The 26,394-nt window shown below is 43.0% G+C and overlaps 3 protein-coding genes across 4 annotated transcripts; 2 read left to right on the top strand and 1 right to left on the bottom strand.

The window, feature by feature from the left end:
- Window positions 1-18: 18 nt before the first annotated feature.
- On the bottom strand, window positions 19-3,566 carry LOC130700710 (diacylglycerol lipase-beta-like). 2 transcript variants are annotated; one of them, XM_057522697.2, is made up of 10 exons: window positions 3,201-3,566; window positions 2,929-3,135; window positions 2,546-2,856; window positions 2,108-2,477; window positions 1,863-2,045; window positions 1,680-1,803; window positions 1,110-1,613; window positions 927-1,043; window positions 697-830; window positions 19-622 (listed from the first exon to the last, which is right to left on the bottom strand). In XM_057522697.2, the coding sequence occupies exons 1-10, from the start codon at window positions 3,293-3,295 to the stop codon at window positions 442-444; spliced, it is 2,226 nt and encodes a 741-aa protein (XP_057378680.1). In that variant the 5' UTR covers window positions 3,296-3,566; the 3' UTR covers window positions 19-441. The 2 variants fall into 2 exon arrangements, with proteins under 2 accessions (XP_057378680.1, XP_059352894.1); XM_059496911.1 differs by having other exon boundaries at window positions 697-827; window positions 3,201-3,565.
- Window positions 3,567-3,773: 207 nt separating this feature from the next.
- Window positions 3,774-9,847, top strand: LOC130700711 (epsin-2-like). The gene is made up of 11 exons (XM_057522698.2): window positions 3,774-3,909; window positions 4,435-4,525; window positions 4,598-4,855; window positions 4,935-5,114; window positions 5,536-5,780; window positions 5,897-6,059; window positions 6,421-6,459; window positions 6,932-7,036; window positions 7,272-7,398; window positions 7,512-7,813; window positions 7,963-9,847. The coding sequence occupies exons 2-11, from the start codon at window positions 4,463-4,465 to the stop codon at window positions 8,278-8,280; spliced, it is 1,800 nt and encodes a 599-aa protein (XP_057378681.1). The 5' UTR covers window positions 3,774-3,909; window positions 4,435-4,462; the 3' UTR covers window positions 8,281-9,847.
- A 1,196-nt stretch (window positions 9,848-11,043) lies between these two features.
- On the top strand, window positions 11,044-26,339 carry LOC130700725 (myosin heavy chain, non-muscle-like). Its single transcript, XM_057522714.2, has 12 exons — window positions 11,044-11,416; window positions 13,119-13,275; window positions 17,588-17,727; window positions 18,911-18,925; window positions 19,404-19,496; window positions 19,570-19,732; window positions 19,815-23,179; window positions 23,270-23,443; window positions 23,560-24,611; window positions 24,713-24,848; window positions 24,945-25,166; window positions 25,286-26,339. Exons 1-12 carry the CDS (start codon window positions 11,060-11,062, stop codon window positions 25,370-25,372), a joined length of 5,961 nt encoding a protein of 1,986 aa, XP_057378697.1. The 5' UTR covers window positions 11,044-11,059; the 3' UTR covers window positions 25,373-26,339.
- Window positions 26,340-26,394: the final 55 nt, after the last annotated feature.

Here is a 26,394-nt window from a genome sequence, read left to right as displayed (position 1 = left end):
CCACAAAGGCTCTCGACGTCCCAGCGGATAGATTCGTTTTATATTGACAAGGTAATTTGGCAAAATGTAACAACGTCTAACCCACTCTTGAAGCCTGTTTTCTTTAAACAAAAATAGATATGGTAAAGTTCGCTAAGGACACGGGAGTTAAAAGCTGACAGGCAAAAGGCAAAGTTGATTCAATCTATAGCCCATGTACCAGATAATACAGATCTGGTATCACTAGTTTTTACATACACAAAAAAAAAAAAATAGAAATGACCAAGATTGGCAGAGGCCATTAAGATCATTGGGAGCATTGAAGAATTCGTAATTCAGGAATAACAAAAAAAAAAAGGAATGACGTAAGAAATCAACAAAAAGGTGACTATAATTTGAAAGTTCGAAGCGAGGCTGGTGGCAGGTTGAACCCGTATGACGTAGATGGCATTTTAGACTTTTTTAGCCCTCATGAGTTTCAACAGCACTCAAGGAAGACTCGTACTGAGCTGACAAGCCTTGAAGGACACGACAAACTGAGTCCGGGGTATGGTCCTTTAACATCCTCGGAGTGACGAGAATCTGGTTATAATCTTCGCGCTGCATCCAGCGAGCCTCGTACATCGTCGGGTGCATGTAAGTTCTAAATTAACAGAAAAAAAAAAACACGAACACGTTTTAGCCGAAATTCCCGAATAATGAACTATTAGATTGTACCCGGAATCAACATGTTCGCGTTCTTCCACTTGGAGAATTCGCCCAGGCAGGTAAAGTTGTTGTGTGACGTCTACTGAACAAGAACGATTCGAAGGAGATTGAAAACGAGGTGGTTGTTCGCTAAACGAGTCCTGCTTCGAATGATAAAGATCAGAACGAGTTGAAAATAAAAAAAAAAGCAGACGCGGACAAACATGCAAAGCTTTCAAATTGAAAACGAAAATGCCTACATATGACAAATTATTGTTTGGTGTCTCGCTAAGTAATGGATGAGTTGTTTCTGGTTGCTGGTAAGAGCCGGGCCTTCCAAAAACGACCTCCCAACAGCCACGGAGAAATATGCGATACTTGGAATAAACGACATTCTTTAAGCATCATTAATCAGGGGAGGGCATTGTTGGGAATTAAGATACCTTCGGATGACGACAAGCTTCTAGCTCGGCAATCATTTGTCGCTTGAGCAACTCCAACGTGGAAAGACTGAGACGAGGTACAAGATCATCTCCGATAATGACAGACATGCAGAATGTTTCGGTGAAGCGAGCAGCTGCAAGTGACAACAGTCCACCGGGCGGCGAAAATGCGAAACACCGCACTCGGGGATAGCTGGGTTTGAGCAAAATCGAGAGTAGAACTGCCGCCCCAGCTCCTAGAGAGTGGCCAGTGATGACCAAGTGGTAGTTTGGATATTGCGTAAAAGTCCGTTTCAGTATTTCTTTGCTTTCGAGTTGTCTCAGGACAAAGTTGGCTGATTGTAACATGCCACGATGGGCAGTCCAACCGACAGGCAGTCCTTCCACTGAAATGGGATCAGTCATGGCAGCCAGATCTGTAAGAGCGTCGTGGCCAGAAAGTGTACCCCGGATGGCTACAACTACCGACGATGTTTGATGATCTAGCGCAACAAAGTAAGGAACCTGAAAGGGTTGAAATGTTTGATTGTGTGGACTTGCAAGAATGAAATAAATTCAATAGATATGTACTTCATAAATGCTATTATGAAACGAGACGCAAACGATGTCCTTTTCTTCAAGTTGGGTCACTGTTTTGAGTGCTGCTAAATTACAGTGGCAACAGTTATCATCCATCTGTCTTGACGATGTTTGCCTACAACCAATTTACATAACGGGTTAAGGCATTTAAAAATATCTTTAATATACCAATACCTAAAGCAAGAGAAACAGACGAGCTCCTTTTTCAAAGTGCAGAGGCCTTTCCAGCAACCTCCTGCTAAGTACCACATCCATCCGTAGGATCCCAAAGCGTACTTCATGTAAACGTGAGCCGTAAACGGATTCATCCAGTCGTAGGCTTCGTGGGAGCGCATGACAGCTAATGGCGATTCCTCCCTAAAGAATGTTGGAATTATATTACATTTTATCCGGTAAAGCTGGAAGAAAAAAAGGAGTACATGATGCTTCCCAGATGGTGCATGGTACCCGTGGCGACGTTGGGACTGCATGCGGCAGAAGGTGGAACGGATAATGCCGAAGGGCTGAACTCGGCTCGAGATGCCGCATCGGCTGTCGGACTGGATGTAAGTACGTTATTGGCTGATGGACGAGGAGGTTCGGTAATGGGCCGTCGGATTTGATTTGACATTCGACGAAGGCGTACCTCTTCTCTCCCCCGCTTAGTTCGCAAGTGGAGCAATAACAGTCCAGCTGCGATGTCAGATGGAACCAGATCCAGATCGTGGAAAAGGGTAGTGAGCACTTCGGCCACATCGCTAAATGCGTCGTTGACGCTTGAATTGTCACCAGATCGCGAACAGCACGCACCTGTTGAGCAAGGAAAAAAAATTTTTTTTAACGAATCTCTTGGGGTATCCACTGAGTTGTTTTCTTACTGGAACAACATGAGCAACACAGAAATTTGCATCGCCATTCCCATATTCTTGTCCTTTGCTCGAAACCAACTTCTAATGGTGAACGCGCATCGACTATATCGGTGCCCGGGCTGCTGGTATAGTGGTGGCCCAGAGGATCAAAGACAAGCATTACCCCAACAAAAAAGAGGGAAACCAAGATCCAGTTGAATATGACCAGCCCTTGTACAACATGAAGGGTTATTTCTGATTGGATACAACTGTTATTGGGTTTGAACACTCCAACCGAGCCAACAACTGTCCAAGCTATTTCTGGAACACCTAGAATTATTCTGAAATATGAAAATGAAGAAGAAAAGGGTTAAGTGCAGATTATTAGAATTTTTCAAAAGCCAAAATTTTACCTGATATAGAGAATGGTTGGGACATATTTTCTTGCCCTGACATCCATGATGGCCCCTCTCATGCTATGCTTGATGAGGAAGGTATTGGCCATCAAAATAATGATTAATATGAAGAGTACACCACCTAGATACATCTGTAGGATTTGTCCATCTTCACAGTATAGGTACGGGGCATGATACATCCATATGACTACAGTGACAAAGAACCTGAAATGGAGCACAAACATTTAAATTCAGTGCCTGTTTGGTATTCTTCACCATACCATGATTACCAAAGCATCCGTGTGAAGCTCTCCACTAAGCAAGGCAAAACTAAATCATCCGAGCCGATTTCCCATCTTCGACCGAAGGCCACTAATCCAGGCATACTGTTTCAGTTTTGCGTAAAGAAAATGAATTAACAAGTGTGTCAGCGACACATTTCGTCCCACTGTTGCACAGCTACCACGGAACTGAGACGCCCATCTGAGTAATGGCAAAACTTAAATCGACCGAAAACGGTTTACTAATGATGATGCATACAATGAGACGTTTTGATAATGGAAAAACTTAAGATTTTCGTATACAGTCATCAACGTCTTTGCTCCAATTCGACTTTGACACTTCCTCCAAATAACAAGTCAACAAGCCGTCTGCTCTCTGCAATTCATTAAATGATTGGGTAACTAGTTATAACAAAACGACTAAAATTAATTAGAACGATATCAATGAGGAATAAAATAATTGGATAATAAAAACGAATATTCTGATGAAATAAGTGTTTATCGATGCAAATTTGTAAAGTTATTTTTATTTAAACACGCATTTTATGTAGAAGCATTTCTAGATCTGGCAACAGCTTTTGATAGCTATAGGTATAGGTTTTTTTGTCATTCAGTGAGTGCCAGAGGGGTGTAGAGTCTTGTGTCAGTTTTCTATTTACTTATTGAAATATCATATTTTTTAGTTTGCGTCGCCCAGCCGATAATCTTTTATAATTTGGTAAGTAGAATAAGGTTTTGTTGTCATGGTGAATAAATGCTTGTTTATAAAGGCTGCTTAAACATGATCGAATCGGTTTTGCGATGACGTCCCGAGTATGTAGACATATAGTACATTTTTCTAGAAGTTATGTGTCCATATGCGGCGTATCCGCCAGTTCTGATAAGAATTATTTTTTAAGTCACCTGTCCTTGAGATAAAGGCTGCAAATGGAAATTTCCATTGATTGGCTTTGGGATATTACTTTGGTTACAAAAGTGTTGAAGCTTGACAAGTTCATTGACTCTTTAGCGGTTGTTCCACTCATTGAAACATTTCTAATTGTTCTGAAAGAATGGCTTTCAGAAGTTCTCTAAAACTATATGGTATTGTTTTTTGACGTTAAGTTTGCATTTGCCAACCTTTAGTATTATCAGAAAATTACCTAACCTTGACCCGTCAGCAGGCATTGTAATCCTGTTTGTTGTAGGAAAACCATCAAGTGCTATAATAACAGTGTCTGACTCAGTACTTCTTTTTACCCAGGAAGTGAACAGCCAACACAACTACACCAATGAACGTGTCAGGGATTCGAAGGAACATCAAAAATATTGCTCACAATTACACTGATGCACAGGTAAAAGGACATTCATGTTTACTTTGGCATTTGTCACCATGTAACATAAAACCGAATGGTCGTTTTTTTCAGGTCAAGGTGCGAGAAGCAACCAGCAACGATCCATGGGGTCCTCCAAGTTCACTAATGTCCGAAATCTCGGACTTGACCTACAATGTCGTGGCCTTCTCTGAGATCATGCAGATGATCTGGAAAAGATTAAACGATCACGGCAAAAACTACCGTCACGTCTATAAAGCCCTGGTGCTTTTAGACTATTTAGTCAAAACGGGCAACGAAAAAGTGGCGCAGCAGTGCAAAGAAAACATCTTTGCAATTCACACACTAAGGGTGAGTAGGATTTTTTACCTACAACTATACCCGTGCGGGCTAATGCATTTCCCCTTTATTAATTTTCTTTTTCCTGCAGGATTTTCAATACTATGAGGAGGGCAAAGACCAAGGAATTCATGTGCGAGAAAAGTCCAAGGCGCTGGAAGCCCTACTTAAAGACGATGAACGTTTAAAGAACGAACGGATCAAGGCCCTAAAAGCTCGCGAACGCTTTGCTCAGCAGACCACCGGTTTCGGCACCGGTTCCGATTCAAATGTAAGATATTTCCAATGGATATATATTTTTTTAAAAATTAGTTTTCTCCTCGTTACCCAATCCGTTTTTTTTTAATCTCCAATTTCGCGGCGTGAATTAATGATTTTGTATGCGTGCGTGCTTTAAATTGGGGATATGTGTGTACCGTCTCCAGGAGCTGATGTCGCCCTCAAGTCCTACGATGCGATGGGATGTAAGTGGGTCATGGCTCGCCTCATTCGTCGGTGTTTGTTATATTTCTCTGCAGCATGAGATTGTAACCCCATTGAAGCACGTGGATTTTGTGTATCCCTTTTTCACATGTTTGTTCCATTCCTTTAGTGTTAACGTGTTCTTTTCACATTGTTTGATTTCCATTTCTCAATGACTCTTAACAACCCAATTTCGGTGTATTTATATTTCATCTTTTAATGTGTTTCAGTTTATGGGATCGCCTTCGGAAAGTTTCGGATCGGATCCAACCGGATTAGCTTCAAGAGCAAGGCCGGCTGTGGCCCCAACGGATTTGGACCTGGCCCGTCCTCAGACGGCCGGCGAAGAAGAATTGCAATTGCAATTGGCTTTGGCCATGTCGCGAGAGGAGGCTGAAAAGGAGGAAGAAAAAAGACGCTCCGACGATGTCCGCCTGGCCTTGGCCATCTCGCAGAGCCAAGAAGCTGGTGTTGGGTATTGCCATTTTCTTCCATTCGTTTCGTGGTCTATTTCAGCCTGACTGAAATTACCACAATAAAATAAATAACGTTTCATTAATTGGTTTTTATCTTTTTGTTTGTGCTCCACAGGAGCCGTCCATTGCAGCCAGGAGCGCAGCAACAGCAGCAAAGTCACCTGCTTGATTTGTTGGACGTCAGTGTCAACGATGCTGCGGCCGGATGGGTCGATCCCTGGGGTACTCCAGCCCATCCATCCGAACCCCCGGTTCCCGTCATGCCACCAAGGCCCAAGGTTAGTCATCTGTCTTTTCGGAAAGAAAAACTTTGCTTTGTTTTTTGGAAACTGCACGCCATTTTGGGAAAAGGTTCATTTCGCTTGTCCCCTCTCTGAGCTTCAATCCTTTTCCAGGTGATCCTTACGACCAACATCTCAGTCCTTTTCTGTCCACGTTCTTTTTTTTTTCTTTTTGGACATTGACTGACCGGATGTCGATGTGTGCCAAAAAAGGTTACGACTTCGGATTTCTTTTATTATTATTTCTTTTAAAGCGTTTTCACCTGGGGTGTTTGTATAAATGGGATTCAACTGCACGTCTTTAAATGCTTTTCTTTCTTCTTGTGCACGACTGCATGGCATGTCCGTCTCCCGAAAGAGTTTGGATCTTCACGACTACTGGCATGCTAATTCAATGGTATGACTAACCATGTGTAACCAATGATTACAATCATTAGAATCAATTTGGTTTAGCTACGTGTTTTTTTTTGTTTTTTTTTCGTAGTGTTGGAATTGTTGTAGGTGGGCGGTGGCGTACAAAAAAGCTTGTAGTTTAGGTCCGGTCATTGGGAAATGTGATCGCTTGTATTTACCACCCAGCGTGGAGAAAACCTAACGAGAAATGTGCGTGCGTGGCCATTTGACTACATCATGGAAATAGAGCGCTTGTGTTTCCTTTTGCTTTCAAATTTCTTTCACTTTAAAAGCCGACCTATCCATCCTCTCTTCTATTGATTTAGCTTTTCTCTATTTGTTTATTTCTTTTTCGTTATGTTTGTGGAGCTTTTTGTGACGCTTTAGGGAGGGAAGAAAAAAATTGATGAAAGAAAGGAAGGCAAAAAAAAAAAATGTTTGTATGCACTACACATTGTCCGGCTATGTATGTGTAGGTGAAATCGGATTTCCTGACGCCAGCAGGAGGGGCGGCAACTGTCGGAGCGACGGCAACGACGGATGCCTGGGGCATGCCCGTAGCAGCTGCTTCTCCTTCCCAGGTCCCCATTTATTTTTCAAAAACAAAATATTTGTTATTTGCTTGTTGTTTCACGAACTCAAAATGAGCTTTTCTCTTTCTCCCTTTGGTTTGTCCTGATTTGGCCATCTTTCTTGTTGCAACACACGGAGTTTCTATCAAAGCATTTGAACTAGATTTATCTGTAAAAAAAAAAAAAAAGAATTCTTTCAATTCTCTTCCTTACGTTGCTAACTCATTAATGAAATAAAAAGCAGGTTGATGCATGGGGTAGTCCAGTTGCGCAGGCTGCCAGGCCAGCAGCGCCAGCAGCAGCCACTAGCGCTAATTTGGGCCAGATGGTGAACGATCCGTGGGCACCAACGCCGTCGAAACCAACAGGAGGTAATATCGTAAATTGTAGCGAAATTTGACGTTGATAGCGCTCTTAACGTGCGTCCCGTTTTTTTCTATCTCATTTATTTCTATTTTATTTCGCCGGGTGGAAATTGCAATAGAAGATCCGTGGAGCCCGCAACCGCCCGTCCGTACGGCCGCTTCGGCCAACGACCCATGGTCACCCGCCGGAGCTGCCGCCGAAGTGGACGACTTTGACCTGTTGACCAACCGCGCTCAAGCGGCCTCGCCGATGGGCCGCTCCAACGGAGCTGGTTCTCCATTCGATTTGACCGGAATGGAAAGCGCCCTGACGGCCGGCGATAACTCGTCGGGCGGAGCTAAACCCAAAAAATCGCCTGAAAGCTTCCTTGGTCCTAATTCCAATTTAGTAAACCTGGAAAACTTGGTAAAGTCTTATCACGTAATTATGCCCCTTTTTTGTCTTTCATCTCTGATTCTTGTTGCGTTTCATTTGGTTTTATTTCTCTTTTCTCGTTTCTATTTTTGTCTTCTATTTCTTTTCTTTCTTTTTTTTTTTTGAATTAATTTTTGTTGTTTACGACATTTCAGGTGCCGACTAAGCCCGTCGTGGCTCCTGCCGCTAACCCATTTGCTCTAGGAGTCGCCGGCCAACCGAATCCGTTCCAACAGCAACCCGCCCCGCGACCTAGCATCAACGAGCTGCGTCACCAGCAGAATTTTGGCGTTTTGGGCGCTCCGCAACAACAACAAGTGGCGATGAATGCGCCGCAACAGCTCCAACAATTGCAGCCCATGACCGGCGTGCTCCAACCAGCGCCCGCTGCCGGTGTATGGGGCCCTTCACCTCCCATGATGCAGTCTGGTTCGGGCGTTACGTCGCCCACCTTCAACCCATTCCTCGCCTGAAAATAACAAAACCTATACAATAGAACATCACTAAGATAATGGATTACAAAAAAAAAGAGGATTTAGATGGGGAAAAAAAAAGGAATGATACGGCAGGAAATTCAAAAAACAATACTTTGATCATACACATCAAATGGACAAAACATCAAGAGATAAAAACAAACAGCTAAAAATTTAATCTTTATTTCTATTTGATTTCGATTGAATTTTTTTTTTTTTCATTTGATTCATTTGTTTTTCTTCGAAATCCAAAATTGAATTAAAAAGAGAGAACGCTCCTCTCAAGCATCCTGTAATGATTTTTTTTTCACACATCCTCTCCACTTTAGTTTATTTTGATTTTTGCTTTATAATTTACACACCTTGTTTATTTTTTTCTTTTGGTCCCCACTTGTCTTCACAATGGATTCAACCAGCGAATATTATATGTTAACCGCTGTCTTGTTTGTCGTTGATTTCTTTTTTTTTTCCTCCGTTTTTCCTTTTTTTTTTGGGGGTTTGAAGAGCCTAATCTTTTACCATCTTTTTTAATTTATACGTGTACAAGCCGTGTGGTAAAGGTAAAAAAAAAACACCCTGTCCCTGAAACCCCACCTACCAAAGTAGTTTATTTTGCCACCCGTCTTCTTCATTTCTATCTCTACATAGTGTCTTTCCTCGTATATTTTACGTCCGTCTTCTCTTTCTCGTCTTTACATATTTGGAGGAAAAAGAAAAAGAAAAAAAAACATTTTTTTTTTTTAAATATTACTGTACGTGTTGGCAGTTATCACAAGTAACCCGTATCTTTGTGACTGCAGTTTATTGAGTGCCTCGGATACAAAGTATGAAAATGATAAAAAAAGAAAATTCAGATGAAAGAAAGAGAAGAAAAAGATAATCTGTACACGGTCTGCTCGTTTGGTTAACACAGTCCATGCCTTATGACACGGGAAAAAAAAAAACAATTATAAGAATCCCCCCCCCCCCCCCCACTTTATCTTTTAAATTTTACAGTCGTTAAATTCTTCATTTTTCTTTTGTGTTATTCACAACCTTGTAATGAATGAATTATTTAACCCCATTTTCTTTCCTTTCTTGTTTAGAATAGGAAATAACACTAAAAGCTAATGAGGGACTAGATGTTAAAGAATGGGAAAAAAATGCATTTCTTGATTTGTATTGTTACCGTTTTTTTTTTTCTTTTCTGTTTCGTATTTTTTGGCGGATACGGAACTGTTTTCTTGGGTTTGCAAAAAAAAGAAAAAGTAAAGTAGAATAACACGCGAAGCACGACACAGATCGTGATCTCCAATCCCGAGACATTTTCTTTTTTATGCAAATGTTTTTTTTTTTTGGTTGGGAAGGGGGTTCATCAATTAGTTTGTGAAAACTTATTATCGTATAAAAAAAAAGTTAATGTGTACATATACACTTTTATCTTTCCCCCATTTTATTTTACACTTTTATGATACCTTATCTATCTGGCCTACCCACACATGAAAAGATCTTGTTTCCCTTCCTCCCGCCGGTACAACCTCCCACCAACCATGCATCATAAATATAATAAACTGTTCGTTATCTCCGTATCTATTTAAAAATTTCGTCATTAATTGAGAGAAAAAAAAAAAAAAATTTTTATTGAAACCAAAACATTCATTTGAAGCGAGCCAAATAAAAACATGATTTTTGTATAAACTTTAGCTGATTGATTTGATGCACGCTTGTCAACGCCGCATACTGCTGCTCTCAGAATCACGTGTGTCTGAGACACCGGAAACTTTAGTGTATTCGCGATTGCGGTCGTAACCAAGACATGAGATATTTCACGACACCGAAAAACAAAAAGAAAAAAAAACTGAATCAAAAAAGGAAAAAGCAAAAGAGAATGATAATGCGTCGGTCTTACTGTAACGCAATATGTGAGATGGCGAAAAAGAGGATGTGTAATGCTGCCTGTCGTAACCGGTACAAGTATCGGGTTGAGATTGAGGTGAGAAGTTCCTTTTGGACAACGACATCTCATCGATCCAATTGTTCACATTCCAGAACATTCATCATTTGGTGTCATCGTCTAACTTTAATTTATTTTCTTTTTTATTTCTTTTCTCTCTAAAAGGCGATCCCCACCAAAAAAAAGGAATGGTATCGATAAAAAAACGAGATTTTGCTGTCTGTCTTGATTGTCGGAGGAGGGGAAGACGTGAGTCTACGTCAAACTGCCCGCGAGGCGAAAGTAGTTACCAACTCTGGCGCTAGAGTAGCGTTTGAAAAGTCTCGGGCGCACTGGTGCCAGGCAGAGTGGCGAGCGATTCCGTTTGGAGCAGTTCAAGAGTTTGACAACGGCGCGCCGTACACACACCATAGGAGAACTTGAGAGCTTGGGGTGTGGGTATTCTCTTACTTGGGGATACTCTGTACTCGTCAAATAGGAAAAGAAAAAATCGAGTGCCTTATCCCCCCCCCCCCCACACCAAAGTTGGAGAGTGAATCCCCCTCCCCCCTAAGAATTTTGCAGTTTGACAGCTCTGTCCGAGTGTAAACGCGACAGAAGTGAGTTGCTAACCGAAATTTAAAAAGAATCTTTACATTGACTCACGAAACTGTTGCATTCGAGAGTTGTTGTACTGACTTTGTCTCACGCTTTTCACTTTTTCTCTCTCTGTTTCGAACAGTACCCGGCATTCCATTGTGGTGAGGAGGCTGCGCGTGTGGGACTGCTGACGGGTCTCTCCTTTCGAAATCCCTCTCCTCTTCTTTTATTTCCTTATTTCTTTCCTCATTCGACCCCCAACACAAAATGGCGGACGCCGACTCCCGCCTGGATCGCAACGATCCCGACTTTAAATACCTGGTGGTGGACCGGAATGCCTTCAATGACCCAACAACCCAGGCGGAATGGACCCAGAAGAGGCTGGTTTGGATTCCACACGAAAACTTTGGATTCGTCTCTGCCTCCATCAAGGGAGAGAGGGGAGATGAAGTGGAAGTTGAAATCATGGAGACTGGCAAACGCTGCCACGTTCCCAAAGACGACTTGCAGAAGATGAACCCGCCCAAGTTTGACAAGGTGGAAGACATGGCTGAGCTGACCTGCCTCAACGAGGCATCAGTCCTCCACAACATCAAAGAGAGATATTACTCTGGACTTATCTACGTGAGCACACTTACTTACCACCAGCACTTTTTACGGTGAAATTCTAACTAAGCCATCACTAGCTCTAGTGCCACACCCCATCTCTTGTCATCACCTTTTTTTTTTACTCCCTCCTGACGCCGAGCTAATAGCTTCCGAGATTCCGTCAGTGGCAACCTGTTTTTCAACTTCCAAAAGTAATGCACAGGCACATATCCAGTCGAATTCCCCATTTTTTGTGTATTTCCTTTTGACTAAACGTCAAGCTCCCTTCCGACACACCCTGCTTCAAGGGACAGAGGAAAAACAAGAGAAAAAACTTGCATGTGACTCACGAACGATAACGAGGGATAGAGATATGCCGAAGGACATTCGGCCAAAAGAGAATAGAAATTCTGGCGCGGAAAGTAACAAACAAAAGGAAGGGGAAAAAAAAATCGTTGACAACCGATCACGGATAGTTTTGTACTCTCAGTCAGAAATCATGCTTCATACCTATCTGTAGAGAAATCGTTTTTTAAAGTCGTCACATATATTCACGTTGGGTTGGGTGGTCCTGATCTTTGTTCTTGATTCAGTCAGCTTTTTTTTCCCCTCTTTGATCCGACTTTGTGTCTCAATAATTTTTCAACATTTCTTTTTTTTCCCGACATACATACACTGTATAATGATAGGGTTTTAAACAAAAAAACTGGGACTACAAGTTTTTTTTCCCGTTTTGCACTACACGTCGTAGAGAGAGAGGTCTCGTGGGGTCTCCGTTTGGTCCCAGTTTTGAACGCACGAGCGTTTATGGTCGTGTAAAGGGGGGGGAGAGGAGGTGAGGTGGAGGCCCTTTCTGGCGGCTCAGGACCTGGTATATGTATATAAGGGAAACGACGGAGAAATATCTCACCAAATAAGGGCCGACGCTAACGCAACCTGACCAAAAGCCGCAAAGGACTCCCTTCTCTCTCTTTTTTTCTGTCTGGGACTTTCTCTTCCTTTTTATTCACTTCTTCTTTAGAGAACCGTTCGCCGTGTCCTGACTTCTTTTCTTTCTCTTCAGAAAGAAAAAAAAAATCTTATTCCAACGCTTCAGAAGAGCTGTGCTTCTTTCACTCACTCTCTCTTTTTGCCCTAGAAGAAAAACAAGTAAACAGCAACAACCTCAATCGTCGTGTACAAAAGAAAATGGAGTACTTGAACCTGGCAATTACATATACAACGCATCAAAGACCTCCAGTATATTTCTTTCATTCTCTCACACACACTGTGCGACTCTTGGGGGTGGATTTGAAGTGGGGAGTTGCTTCTTCTTAACGCACGAAGAAAGAACAGAAACTGGAGAAAAAAAAAAAAAAAGAAACAATCGAGTGAACTGGGCGAGAAAAGAGAAAGAAGGTTAATAAAGATAGAGCTGGAATGTGTGTGTGTACAAATGAGAGCGTTTCGAGTTGCGGGAATTGCCTCGGGTGCAGAGAAGAGAATCTCTCACGACCGAGTTTTATAGGGTCGAATGATGAGAGATGCCTTTCATCGCGGAACATCATTTTCTTTTTCTTTCTTGGTATTATAGAAAACGAATCATTTCAAAAGGGTAGTAAGTGCTTTTGCTTGTAAAAGTGTTATCAATTCTCTTTAGAAATGTTATGTTTTTTTTTTTTACTGTAAGTTGTTTGTATCATGCGTAACTAACAAACGATTTGTTTTTTTTTTTTTGCTGGGATAATGATGATTGCAGACATATTCCGGATTGTTTTGCGTGGTAGTCAACCCCTACAAGAGACTGCCGATCTACACGGAGAAGATCATTGATTTGTACAAGGGCAAGAAGCGACACGAAGTGCCTCCGCACGTCTTTGCCATCACCGATTCGGCCTACAGGTCCATGCTGCAAGGTATGCGTCTTTTTCGTATTTCTTTCGTGCGTCCTGAATAAGAGAGAGAAAAAAAAAAGAACGCTGTGTTGTTGGCAGAGAAAGAAGTAGAAAAGCCAAGGCTGCTCTTTTTGGGGTAACGTAAAACCCGGCCATATATGGTGACAAGCCGCTGGTCCGTAGAAACTTCCATTCCGAAGGAGCCAGCCGGTCCTTATATAGACTATACGAGTCAATTGCCATTTTATAGACTTTATTTCTTTTCTTCTTCTTCTTCTTCTTCTTTGGCTCTTATTTTTTTTTTTTCGTAAAAGACGTCGACGAGCAGCAGTGGAGAGAGTAGGCATTTGATAGATTTGTGCGTTTGGGAATGCTTGGCTCTCTCCTTAAACGTATACACAATAATAATAATAATAATAATAATTTTTGTGTCCTGTTAGGAGGTGTACAGCGACCCGTTGTAAGCGCTTTTGTTGGTCATGCATTTCTTTTAACGGTTCGTTTCAGACGAGACGTTAGGTGAATATAGTGGCAGTATTAATTTGCAGCCATTATGTTTTTTTTAGGTTGCTTTTTTTTTTTCAGGTATTGATTTCATGCGAAATAAAATAGGGGGGAAATAAGAAAGGCCTTTTTCGTTGTTGTGTCCCCCCCGTTTTTAGTACCAGCAGTTTGTCCGTTTCTGGCGACGAAAAAAATCTGAAATCCTTTTTTGGGTGTGGGAAGACGAAGAGTTTCGAAAAGACAATTCGGGGATGAATCACGAAGGAGACACTTGTCAGATTTTCTTGGCCGCAAAAAAGGGGCGTGGGAGTCGAATGATTTTTTTTGCTTTGCTAGAAGAACAACATCCAAGTCCAAAAGAAGAATGTCTTATTGCGGTCAGCAGTTTTGTGTCCGTTTAGGAGGATATCAACGGGGTGGAACGACATTGCAACACATCCAAATTTGGTCACGAGATGTTTGTGTTACTTTAAAAAAAAAAAAAAATGGTTGGGTCTCTATAATATCCGAGTTTTTGGGTGGAACAGCCGGTTCCTCTTTTTCGTTTGTGCGTTCGTCCATTTAATAGAAGCGATCGGTTGAACTCCCCATTATACACTGAAAAAAAAAAAACGGTCTTAGTCATTGTTAAAAAAAACTACAAGGGGTCAAAACAAATTTGTGTAGATAGACCAAAATCGGTTGCCAAGTTTGTAGCGATTGCGTTTTTACATTTTGAGATTCGTTTTTTTTTTTTTTTTCGATTGTTGGGTTTACTTCTTCTTTTGGGAGCCATGAATCATCGCGTATTCTCCCACATCTCCGCCCTTATGTCATCTCTCGAGGTCAATTTGTAATTTTATTTTTCTTTACATGGAAATGATTTTCTTTTGAAAGAAAAAAAAAAAAAAGGTTATCTTTAATAAAAGAAAACATTTCGTTTTGATTTCCATGCAATACGATTTCTTCAATGACATTAAAGCCAGCAGACGCTCCTACAGTTTTTTAGTGCGGGGAGGCCCTCTCGAGCGTGAAATATGACGAGGAGGATGCATGGCACACACTTAAACAGAAAAATGATTTGAGATTTATTTCGAATTTCTTTTTTTTTATATATATATATTTCTTTTCTTATGCGGCAAGTATGTTAAGTATAGCGGGAATCTGGCCGCTAGACATCTGGACACCGTCGAGTATGACGTCAATTAGAATCTATAGGAGGAGGGAACGCTGTTGCGCGGCGACGAAAAGCACTTCTATTTCAATCCTTTTTTTTCTTTCTTCCATCGTCATGGCATTTGTCAGCATACAAGTGCAATGGGGGGAGGGAGAAGGAACTTGAATAGGAAATCGAGGTCGATTCCCGTTTTATCCGAAATTCAAAAATGAAAGAGCGTTGCGATGAGAATCAAAAGGGATGTTTCGCAACGCGTTATCTGAGAGTAGGGAATTTCCGTTCTATGGCTTTCATTGCGGTAGATTGAAAATTCAAACACAATCGGGGGGGGGGAGGGTGGCGAGGAGGTAGAATCACATGGTGGCTCAGGTGGCGGTTTCATCACTTTCCCGAAATAACTTTTTTTTTTTACGTATCAACGTTTCCATAGCAACGACGAGGGCAATGAACAAATGCGGGCTATTATGGACTCTGCGTGTAGGCGTTTGCAGACTTTTTTTTTATTAAAAAAAAAATCACTGCTAAATAGGATGAAATGGATGACGTCAACATGTACTTAGTAGCCAAACGTTTACACTGTGTGTCATGTGTACGTTGTGGGTGGCCTGTGAGGAAAGGCATTTTACAGGTGTGTCACACACCCTTCTCTGTCGGATGTCGTTAAATGCAAAGCTGTTCAACATCCGGTTTGAACGTTGCACCGTGTTTCCAGCAATTTTTATTCTCTCGTCTAGATTTCCTTTTTTTTTTTTTTTTTTTTTTTTGCGTGAAAAATATCCATTTAAGGACAATCGGCCGTCACTTGTTTTTGGAATGTTTTTAAGTAGCTCGTTTGATTCATTGCATTTTTGCGCGTGTGTTTGATCTGAACAAACTTTCTCTCTCAGCCGGAGATCGTGTTGGAATGACGCTGATGATGATTCTACTAGCCACCGATTTTCTTTTCCAAAAAAAAATCTAACAAAACTCGTTTTTTTTTTTTTTTTTGTTTTAAAAAATTTTTTTTTTTTTCATTGGAAAAGAAACAAAAAAATGACAAGGACAAATCCCTGTCTCTTTTTTTTTTTTTTTTTCCTTCTTCGTAAAATTGTTTTTTAATCCAACGATTTTCGGGGCCGGTTTGTTGATGGCGCACGCGCTCAGCTTTGATTATTCGCTTTTATCTCTTCTTCTTTCGATGTGGTTGTTACCTTGTCGAAACGAGAGAATTTTCCCCTACCTGACGGTGCGTGTAAATTTTTCGGAGGACCATCTGGTTCGTTTTCCGGCCGTATAGACCTCGATTTCCATCCGGATGGGCTATCGGATGTCTCTGACCGATAGGGTTCGATGTGACGCAATCAGCGGATCGTGTCAATGGCTGTTTCCTTATCATTTAACCCTTTGTTTCGTCTGTTTTCTTACCAGCTTGGGCCGAAATTCTTTTTTATTTTTACCTTTAGAAGCCGAAAACCAGACGGATTAATCGCGTAGAACACACGTAACGGCTTAAGGAGAAAGCAAGCAGAGAGAGAGAGAGAGAGATGGTTCGTGAAGGTTTCAGTCACGACCGGCCGCGACCCCCTTTTTTTTTGGCGTATTTTTTTTTTTTTTATGGGGTTTTTTTTTTTTTTTTTTGGTTGCCTCTCTCTTTTTATCCCGAATTATTTACACACTTAATCGACCATCAACATTTTTTTTTTTTTTTTTTTTTTGGTATGCAATCGGCGCCCTTATAAAGACTGACACCATTGTCCGTGACTCTCTCAATCCGCCTCGGATCATCTCTTTTGTTGGTGCCCAGCTGATGTTATGCCCCCGCCTGTTTACGGGTACAGTCGTAAATAAAAGGTCGTCGAGGTCATTTTAAACTGTCAAAACTATTATAGACGCCTTTTCGTTGTTGTTGTTGCTGTTCGGACCTCCCGTCTGCCAATGACTTTGCCCAATCGCTTTCGTTACTAAAAAAAAAAAAAAAAAATGGCCACAACAACAACACACACAAAATCTGATTTTTGATAGCAATCTCCTTATTTTTTTTTTTTGAAAATGTGCGTGCGGGATTTCGTGAGCGTTATCTTGATATTCGGCAACTATACTTTTCTTTGCCAATTGAACGATGTCGACAAAGCGCAACGTTTGGCTGCGCCGCGCATTACATTTTATTTTTTTTTTTTTTTTTTGTTGTGTGGAACAGCGAAAATCTGTGGCATGGCCTCGCAGTCGATCGTCGTCGCCGTCGTGCTTGTCCTTTTAAGGCAAACGGGTCGGGACGTCCTTGGTCGAGGCCAATAGCTTCGTTCCTCTTCTTGTGATCACAAACTGCTCAACTCTCCCGCGTTTAGTTTTTTTTTTTTAAAGGTAGAAAAAATTCATAGCCGTGGGCGATTATGTTGGGAACTCTCTCTCTCTCTCGTCTATTCCAACGGACCGGATAGAAGAAAGGGGGAAAAAAATGAACATAATTTAAATGGTATGCATTTAAAAAAGAAAGATTGGCATTTTAAATCAATATCCTTATGATTATAGTCCTGGAAATCAGAGACGGGAAATTAAAAACTGGTTCGATTTTTCATGTTTTGGAACAAATGGTGTCAGACGTGCCACGTCACAAAGCCCCTCAAAAAATTGTTCGGTTATTCATGCATTCATTTATTATTATTTTTTTTTTTTGACGTGGCGCTGCACGCACAGATCGTGAGGACCAGTCCATCTTGTGCACGGGTGAATCTGGAGCTGGAAAAACGGAGAACACGAAAAAAGTGATCCAGTATTTGGCGTACGTGGCCGCGTCTAAACCCAAGACCACAACTGTCGCTCACAAGGACATCACGGTAATATTGAAACGAATTTTTTGTTGCTGTTAAATATTCATAAGATTTGTGGAATTAAGCCAGAACATTTTCAAAAGGGGGGAGAGTTGTATAGCCTTTGCCAAACGATGATTCACGTTTAGGGAACGCGGGTTGTGGGGAAGACAAAGACATGAAAAAAAAAAAAAAAAAAAATTAACATGGATAAAATGTCGAAATAATCACTCGGGCAGATTGAGAAATCAGTCAATGTTTCTACTGCGTGAGTGATGGATGTAATTTTGACAGACAGATTTAGAACAAGAGAGAAAGATTTTTTATGACGTGAAATCGATTTGCGTGAAACGTAGAAGTTCAACCTCTTCAACTTAGAAAGGCAAAAGAAAAAAAAAAATAATAATTTTGAAATTATTGTAATTAAATTCGTCTATATTGCCAGATCGACAAGCTCATGAATAATGCAAAAACGATTACCATACGATTCTAGAATGTGTAACAATATAGCTGTCCTTATAGAGCAGTCATTTTTTGCACTTTCTTTTTGTTTCGTTGTATTTGTCGGTTAAAGTCTTTGCCCTGAAAAAAAAACAAACAAAACAACTAAATTTACATAGATATAGGCACATCAATGAATTATGCAAAAAAAAAAAAAAAAAAAAAAACTCTAAAAAGGCAATGTTTGAATGAGGGAAGGTGGGAGGGAGTCTAAAAGAACTCGTACGAAGCTTTCAATTCTGTTTGGATATGTTTATGTTAAGTTGTTTTAGAAGAAAATATTTTATTCAAGTGGTTTTCAAGAAGATGTTGTTTGTTTTCCGCATAAAGATTGATCTTTCTATTTGCTTTAAGGAGAAGAAAAAAAAAAACAGCCGCAAACCTTTCGATCTTTATTTTCTAAAAATATTTTCTTTTTTTTTTTTTTTTTTTTTTTTTTTTATGTAATATATACATTGTAATATCTGTTCTCTACATCTGTTGCATGGAGCGGTCGGATTATGTACATTATGGGGCGGGGACGATCCTCTTTTATTTATTTTATTTACATGTTTTTTGGTATCATCTAATCTCGTTTTTTTTTTGTTTTTTTTTTGTTTTTACCTTTTTCTCTGTCCTCTTTCACGCCAAATCACACACCTTCACGCCTGAATTATATTTACATATATATATTTTTTTTTTTGCCCATAAAAAAAAAAACTATATCCAGGAAGCGTTTAATATCGTAAGTGGCCTTTCTCGATACTCTTTTTATTCTTTCAAATTTATTGTTGATTTTTCCTTTTTAAAGTTCAATACTTTTCGTGGCGTTTCTTGTTTTTGTTTTGACACGCACATTTATTACTTAGCTTCCTTCCTTTTTTTTCTGCCTTCCTCACGCCAAAAAAAAAAAAAAAATGCTCTTTATTTTTTATTTACTCTGTGCTCATTCACAAACTGCTCGGAACTTTTTTTCATGCTTTAAATTCATTAATTTCCATTTAAAACGGGAAAACAAAATGAATGGAAGCTTTTTTTTTTTTTTTTTCTTTTCATAATGTTTGTGTTTTTGACGAGGTGGCAGTTGAATGGGCATATTGTTCTTTTTTCCAAAATTTAGTTTTTTTAAAATTATTATTTTAGCTTTTCTTCGTTCGAAGGCAATTACCCAAATGGATTGATGGATTTTCGTTTTTGTTTTGTTTTCTGTCTCGTGTAAACAGGGCGAACTGGAACAACAACTATTGCAAGCCAATCCGATCCTTGAGGCATTTGGTAACGCCAAAACTGTCAAGAACGATAATTCATCTCGCTTCGTAAGTTTTTTTTAGTCAGACGTGTGTTTACATTTCAATTGAAAAGTTGAAATTGCATTTTGTCCTTATTTAGGGCAAGTTTATCCGGATCAACTTTGACGCTTCGGGCTACATCGCTGGTGCCAATATCGAGACGTACCTCTTGGAGAAATCGCGTTCCATTCGTCAGGCCAAAGACGAACGTGCCTTCCACATTTTCTACCAGCTGTTGGCCGGCGCCACTCCCGATCAGCGAAGTATAAAACATAATTTTTTTAAATAAATGCATTCAATATTTCGTTTTGAACTAATTGAAAATTGTTTGTTTGGCTGCCACAGAGGAATACATCTTGGAGGACCCGAAAACCTACTCTTTCTTGTCTACTGGTAATCTTCCAGTTGCAGGCGTCGACGATGTCGCCGAATTCCAGCAGACTTGCAAGTCGATGTTCATCATGGGTCTTAACCCCGAGGACCTGTCGCCGATTTTCCGCATTGTATCGGCCACCCTTCTCTTCGGCAACATGAAATTCAAGCAGGAGCGCAATTCCGATCAGGCCACTCTGCCCGACAACACTGTCGCCCAGAAAATCGCCCATTTGCTGGGCATGAACGTCACTGAAATGACGAAGGCTTTCCTCAAGCCTCGCATCAAAGTCGGCCGTGATTTCGTCACAAAGGCGCAGACCAAAGAGCAGGTGGAATTTTCCGTCGAGGCTATTTCCAAGGCTTGCTACGAGCGCATGTTCCGCTGGTTGGTCACCCGCATCAACCGCTCCCTGGACAGGACCAAACGCCAGGGCGCTTCATTCATCGGCATCCTCGATATGGCCGGTTTCGAAATCTTTGAGCTCAACTCGTTCGAGCAGCTCTGCATCAACTACACGAACGAGAAGCTCCAGCAGCTCTTCAACCACACCATGTTCATCCTGGAACAGGAGGAATACCAACGCGAAGGCATCGAGTGGAAATTTATCGATTTCGGTTTGGATCTTCAACCGACCATCGACCTCATCGAGAAGCCTATGGGCATCATGGCCCTGCTGGACGAGGAGTGTTGGTTCCCCAAAGCCACGGACAAGTCGTTCGTCGAGAAGCTGCTCAACTCGCACGCTGGACACCCGAAATTTATGAAGACGGACTTCCGCGGCGTTGCCGATTTCGCCGTTATCCACTACGCCGGCAAAGTGGACTACTCCGCCGCCCTCTGGCTTATGAAGAACATGGACCCGTTGAACGAGAACATTGTCCAGCTGCTGCAGGCATCGCAAGATCCGTTTATCGTCCAGATCTGGAAAGATGCCGAGATTGTCGGTATGGCCCAGCAGGCCATGACGGACACGACTTTCGGCTCGCGCACCCGCAAGGGCATGTTCCGCACCGTCTCTCAGCTCTACAAGGAGCAGCTGACGAAGCTGATGGCCACGTTGCGCAACACGAACCCCAATTTCGTCCGCTGTATCATTCCCAATCACGAGAAGAGGGCCGGCAAGATTGAGGCGCCTCTGGTCCTCGACCAGCTCCGCTGCAACGGTGTCTTGGAAGGCATCCGCATCTGTCGCCAGGGTTTCCCCAACCGCATCCCATTCCAAGAATTCCGTCAGCGCTACGAGCTCCTGACTCCCAACGTCATCCCCAAGGGTTTCATGGACGGCAAAAAGGCCTGCGAGAAGATGATCCTCTCTCTGGAGCTGGACCCCAATTTGTACCGTATCGGCCAGTCGAAGATTTTCTTCCGCGCCGGAGTCTTGGCCCATTTGGAGGAGGAGCGCGATTTCAAGATTACCGATCTGATTGTCAATTTCCAGGCTTACTGCCGCGGCAGCCTGGCCCGCCGCATGTTCCAGAAGCGCGTCCAGCAGTTGAACGCCATCCGCATTATCCAGCGCAATTGCGCCGCTTACCTGAAACTGCGCAACTGGCAGTGGTGGCGCCTCTACACCAAGGTGAAGCCTCTTCTGCAGGTGACGAAGCAGGAAGAGAAGTTGACGCAGAAGGAGGATGAGCTGCGACAGGTCCGCGACAAGCTGGACGGCCAGGTCAAGGCCGCCCAGGACATGGAGCGCAAATACCAGCAGATCATCGAAGAGAAGAACATTTTGGCCGAACAGCTCCAGGCCGAAACGGAATTGTGCGCCGAAGCCGAGGAGATGCGCGCCCGTCTGGCCGCCCGGAAGCAAGAGCTGGAGGACATCCTCCACGATATGGAAGCCCGTATCGAGGAGGAAGAAGAGCGCTGCCACAAGCTCAACGAAGAGAAGAAGAAGATCCAGATGACTGTCCAGGATCTCGAAGAGCAGCTGGAAGAGGAGGAAGCTGCCCGCCAGAAGCTCCAGCTGGAGAAGGTGCACGTCGAAGCTCGCCAGAAGAAACTGGAGGAGGATTTGGCCGTGGCCGAAGATTTCCAGCAGAAATTCATGAAGGAGAAGAAGCTGTTCGAGGAGCGGACGGCCGACATTTCCCAGGCGCTGGCCGAGGAAGAAGAAAAGGCCAAGCATTTGGGCAAACTGAAGGCCAAGCACGAAGCCACCATCGGTGACTTGGAGGAGCGCCTCATCAAGGAGCAGCAAGCCCGTCAAGAGTTTGAGCGCTCCAAGCGCAAGCTGGACACTGAACTGACGGACATCCGCGACCAGCTGACGGAGAAGAAGACCTATATCGAGGAGATGCAGATCCAGCTCTCTCGACGCGAGGAGGAACTCACGCACGCCATGATGAAGGTGGACGAAGAGGCGGCCAACCGGGCCGTGGCCCAGAAAGCCCTCCGAGAGCTGGAAGCCCAGCTGACTGAATTGGGGGAGGATTTGGAAGCCGAGAAAGTTGCCCGCGCCAAAGCCGAGAAGCAGAAACGCGACCTCAATGAAGAGCTGGAAGCTCTGAAGAACGAGCTCCTCGATTCCCTGGACACGACGGCCGCCCAGCAAGAATTGAGGACCAAGCGCGAACAGGAATTGGCGGCTCTCAAGAAAGCCCTGGAAGACGACACTGCGGCCCACGAGCTGCAAGCCCAGGAGATGCGCCACAAGCACAGCGAGGAGACGGCCAAGATCCACGAACAGCTGGACGTTGTCAAGAAGAGCAAAATGGCCCTGGAGAAGGCCAAAGCCACTCTGGAAGCTGAGAACGCCGATATGGCCAACGAAATCAAGACCCTGACGGCCAGCAAGACGGACGGCGAGCGTCGTCGCAAGCAGCTCGAGTCGCAATTCTCCGAACTTCAGGCCCGTCTGGCCGAGGCTGAACGCGGTCGCGGCGAAGGCTCTGAGCGCCTCATCCGTCTGCAGAACGAGATCGAGACGATCACCGTCCAGTTGGTTGAAGCCGAATCGAAATTGACGATTGCCCTCAAGTCTCAGACGACGATCGAGCAACAGTTGACGGAAGTGACGACTCTTTTGGAAGAGGAGACCCGCCAGAAACTAGCCCTCAGTTCGAGACTGCGCCAGGCCGATTCGGAGCGCGAATCGCTGCTGAACCAACTGGAAGACGAGGAGGAAGCCAAACGTCAACTGGAGAAGCAGATTACCAGCCTCAACATTCAATTGATTGAGGTGAGGAAGAAGGCCGAAGAGGAAGGTGAAGCCGCTATCCAACTCGACGAGCTCAAAAAGAAATCCATCAAGGACATTGACGCCCTCCAGAGGCACATTGAAGAGTTGCAGGCTAACCTGGACAAATTGGACAAGTCTCGCAAGAAGCTCGGAGTAAATATTGAAACTTTTTATTTATTTTTTGATGATTCATGAAAAACTAACATTAAATGACGTCATTCTTTTCATTTAAAAAAAAAAAAGGCTGAATTGGAAGACACGACCGTTGAGCTCGAATCGCAGCGGACCAAGGTGCTGGACTTGGAGAAGAAACAACGCAACTTTGATAAGGTGCTCATGGAAGAGAAAACCATTTCGGAACGTTACGCCATCGAGCGTGACAATGCCGAACGCGAAGCTCGTGAGAAAGAGACCAAGGTGAAGAAAATCATTTGTTTTGTTCAGTTCCACGAATTCAAGTTTTGTTTTATTTCCATTTGATAACGTAATCGTTTTTTCTTGGAATCCCTCGCAAACGTGTGTACCTTCTATAGGTCTTGTCGCTGAATCGCGAACTGGAAGAAGCCTTGGGCAAGATCGACGAGTTGGAGAGAATCCGTCGCCAGTTGCAGGGCGAGCTGGACGATTTGGCCAACACGCAGGGAACGGCCGACAAGAACGTCCACGAGCTGGAGCGCGCCAAACGGGCTCTCGAGTCTCAATTGGCCGAGCAAAAGACGCAGATTGAGGAGCTGGAAGATGAGCTCCAGTTGACTGAAGATGCCAAACTCCGTCTCGAGGTCAACATGCAAGCCCTTAAAGCCCAATTTGAGCGCGACCTTCAAGCCCGCGAGGAGCAGAGCGAGGAGAAGCGCCGAGCTCTTGTCAAGCAACTGCGCGACCTGGAAGCCGAGCTGGAAGACGAGCGGAAGCAGCGGGCCGCCTCTGTGGCCGCCCGCAAGAAGTTGGAGGGCGACATGCGCGACATGGAGGCCCATCTGGAGATGGCCAACAAGCTCAAGGAAGACGCTCTCAAACAGCTCAAGAAGCTCCAAGTGCAGGTGAAGGAGTTCCAGCGCGACGCCGAGGAAGCCAGAGCCGGACGCGACGAGCTGGTGGCCCAGCTCAAGGAGGGTGAGAAGAAGATCAAATCGCTCGAGGCCGAGCTGATGCAGTTGCACGAGGAACTGGCGGCGGCCGAACGGGCCCGCCGCTCGGCCGAGGGCGACCGCGACGAGCTCCAGGAGGAATTGGCGACGATCAACAGCCGCGGAACGCTGATGGCGGACGAGAAGCGCCGTCTGGAGGCCCGCATCCAATCGCTGGAGGAGGAGCTGGAGGAGGAGCAATCGAACGGCGAAGTCTTGCTGGACCGCAACCGCAAGGCTCAATTGAGCTTCGAGCAGTTGACGACCGAGCTGACATCGGAGCGTTCCGTCTCGCACAAGATCGAGAATCAGCGCGCTCTGCTCGAGAAGCAGAACAAGGAGCTCAAATCCAAGTTGACTGAATTGGAGACGTCGACCAGGACCCGGACCAAGGCCACGATCACGGCCCTTGAGGCTAAAGTGGCCAACCTGGAAGAGCAACTGGAGAACGAAGCCAAGTTTGTTTTTGTTTCATTTTCATTCCATTTTTCTCGGAAATGCATTTAATCATTTTTCGATTTGATCTTTTGTTGTTTTTTGTTTGTTTTGTTTTTTTTAGGGAAAGAATGCTGCAATCGAAGAACAACCGCAAGTTAGAGAAACGCCTGAAAGAGCTGCTGCTCCAATTAGAGGACGAACGCCGACACGCTGACCAGTACAAGGAGCAAGTCGAGAAATCCACGAGCCGTGTCAAGGTATCGACGCTAATTGATTTTACGTGGAAACATTGCGCCATTGTCGTGTTCTGGGGTTGCGTTCCATTTACAATCGTTTGCTCGCTCGTTTGACAGGCTCTCAAACGCCAACTGGACGAAGCTGAAGAGGAGGTGAGTCGCGAGAAAGCTCAACGTCGCAAAGCCCAGCGCGACTTTGAGGACGCCCTCGAGTCGCAGGAGAGCATCTCGCGCGAATTGACGACGCTCAAGAGCAAAATGCGACGCGGTCCCAGCGTCGCCTCCTCGTCCAGCGTCCTGGTTACCACTATCCGTACCACCAAACGCGGTTCTGTTCAGGTAATAACATCATCATCCCTTTTTTTTTTTTTTTTTTTTTCCTTTTTTCATTTTCAGTGAGGGAAAAATGCAAACATTTATTGACGGCCATTTTTTCTTGATTGGCTGGGAATTTACAGGAAGGGATTACTACTAACGAGTCGTATATGATTGGCGATGCGGAATCCACGCTGGAAACTGACGGAGAAGATGGCACCAAGCAATAAAAAAAAAAAAAAAGGATAACAATTTTTTATTTTATAAAAAAAAAATTTTTTTTTTTTCTATGTTCTGCCTACTCTTCCTCTTCCGCCTGCTTCCGTCATATTCGACCGTGAAGTCCTTAAAAAAAAAAGAGAGAAAAATCCGGAATCCGGCCATCCCTTTATGATATAATCCCCCTCTGCTTATATACGATTCCCCCCCCCCTCTCCATCTTGAATTATATTCCAAAACCAAAAGAAAAAAAAAAAACGATTAAAAAAAAAGAATGACGAAAAAAAGAAAAAAGAAAGAAAAAAAAAAAAGATTGAACTAATTCTAAAATGTTAACGGGTGGTTTATTTTTCTCGTGCATCCTCCATTTAGACGAAAACAATTATTATTATTTTTTTGGGGAGGGGTTGAACATTTTTTTTGTTTTTTTTTTTAATCTTTCTTGGAATTAACACACGATAAGAAAATGATGCGTAACGAAAGCAGGTTCAACTTAGAAAAACAACGCACGGTGTGGCCTTACATTAAATTCTTTGATTTCCCTCCATTTTTTGCTGATCCGGAAATAGCGAAAAGAAAAAAGGAGAAAAAAAAAAAGAAGGAAGTAATAAAAACACTTTTTGTTGTTTAATGATTTAGCAACATCGAAAAAAAAAACAAAAAAAAAAGCAAAAAAAACATGCAATTAAAAAAGAAAAACGATAATAAATATTGAGAATGCGAAATTGAACGAAAACAAACAAACAAAACAAATCCAGTTGACTTATTAGATGATAAGATCAGAGTGTGTTTCCAGCTGCCAAAATGTATTTTCAATTATTTTATTTTTTTTTTATTTGAAACCGCCCTTCATCTTCGTGTCTTTCCCCCCATTTGCATACGAGATGCGATGATTGTTTATTCCAATATTTTTTTTTAAATTCCTTTTTTGTTTGTTTACACTTTTGTGCTAATTAATGAAAAGCCTCCATTTTACTTATTTTTTTCATTAATTTTTTTTTTGGCCTCGATAACGAACAAGCTGATGCGACAT

The sequence above is a fragment of the Daphnia carinata genome, chromosome 9 (assembly GCF_022539665.2).
Source record: "Daphnia carinata strain CSIRO-1 chromosome 9, CSIRO_AGI_Dcar_HiC_V3, whole genome shotgun sequence".
In the NCBI taxonomy this organism is placed as follows: Eukaryota; Metazoa; Arthropoda; class Branchiopoda; order Diplostraca; family Daphniidae; genus Daphnia; species Daphnia carinata.
Note: the sequence above shows the minus strand (reverse complement) of the source record. Positions and strands in the feature narration are given on the sequence as shown.

Bases quoted from the DNA above. Each gene is read 5' to 3' on its own strand.
- LOC130700711 (XM_057522698.2), top strand. From the start codon at position 4,463: ATGAACGTGTCAGGGATTCGAAGGAACATCAAAAATATTGCTCACAAT. The intron at 7,399-7,511 runs GTAATATCGTAA...AAATTGCAATAG, and splicing joins GCCGTCGAAACCAACAGGAG to AAGATCCGTGGAGCCCGCAA. The intron at 7,814-7,962 runs GTAATTATGCCC...ACGACATTTCAG, and splicing joins ACTTGGTAAAGTCTTATCAC to GTGCCGACTAAGCCCGTCGT.
- LOC130700725 (XM_057522714.2), top strand. From the start codon at position 11,060: ATGGCGGACGCCGACTCCCGCCTGGATCGCAACGATCCCGACTTTAAA. The intron at 19,733-19,814 runs GTATAAAACATA...TGGCTGCCACAG, and splicing joins CGCCACTCCCGATCAGCGAA to AGGAATACATCTTGGAGGAC. The intron at 24,849-24,944 runs GTATCGACGCTA...CTCGTTTGACAG, and splicing joins AATCCACGAGCCGTGTCAAG to GCTCTCAAACGCCAACTGGA.
- LOC130700710 (XM_057522697.2), bottom strand. From the start codon at position 3,295: ATGCCTGGATTAGTGGCCTTCGGTCGAAGATGGGAAATCGGCTCGGAT. The intron at 2,478-2,545 runs GTAAGAAAACAA...CTTGCTCAACAG, and splicing joins GTGTTGCTCATGTTGTTCCA to GTGCGTGCTGTTCGCGATCT. The intron at 1,044-1,109 runs GTATCTTAATTC...GTTTATTCCAAG, and splicing joins AAGCTTGTCGTCATCCGAAG to TATCGCATATTTCTCCGTGG.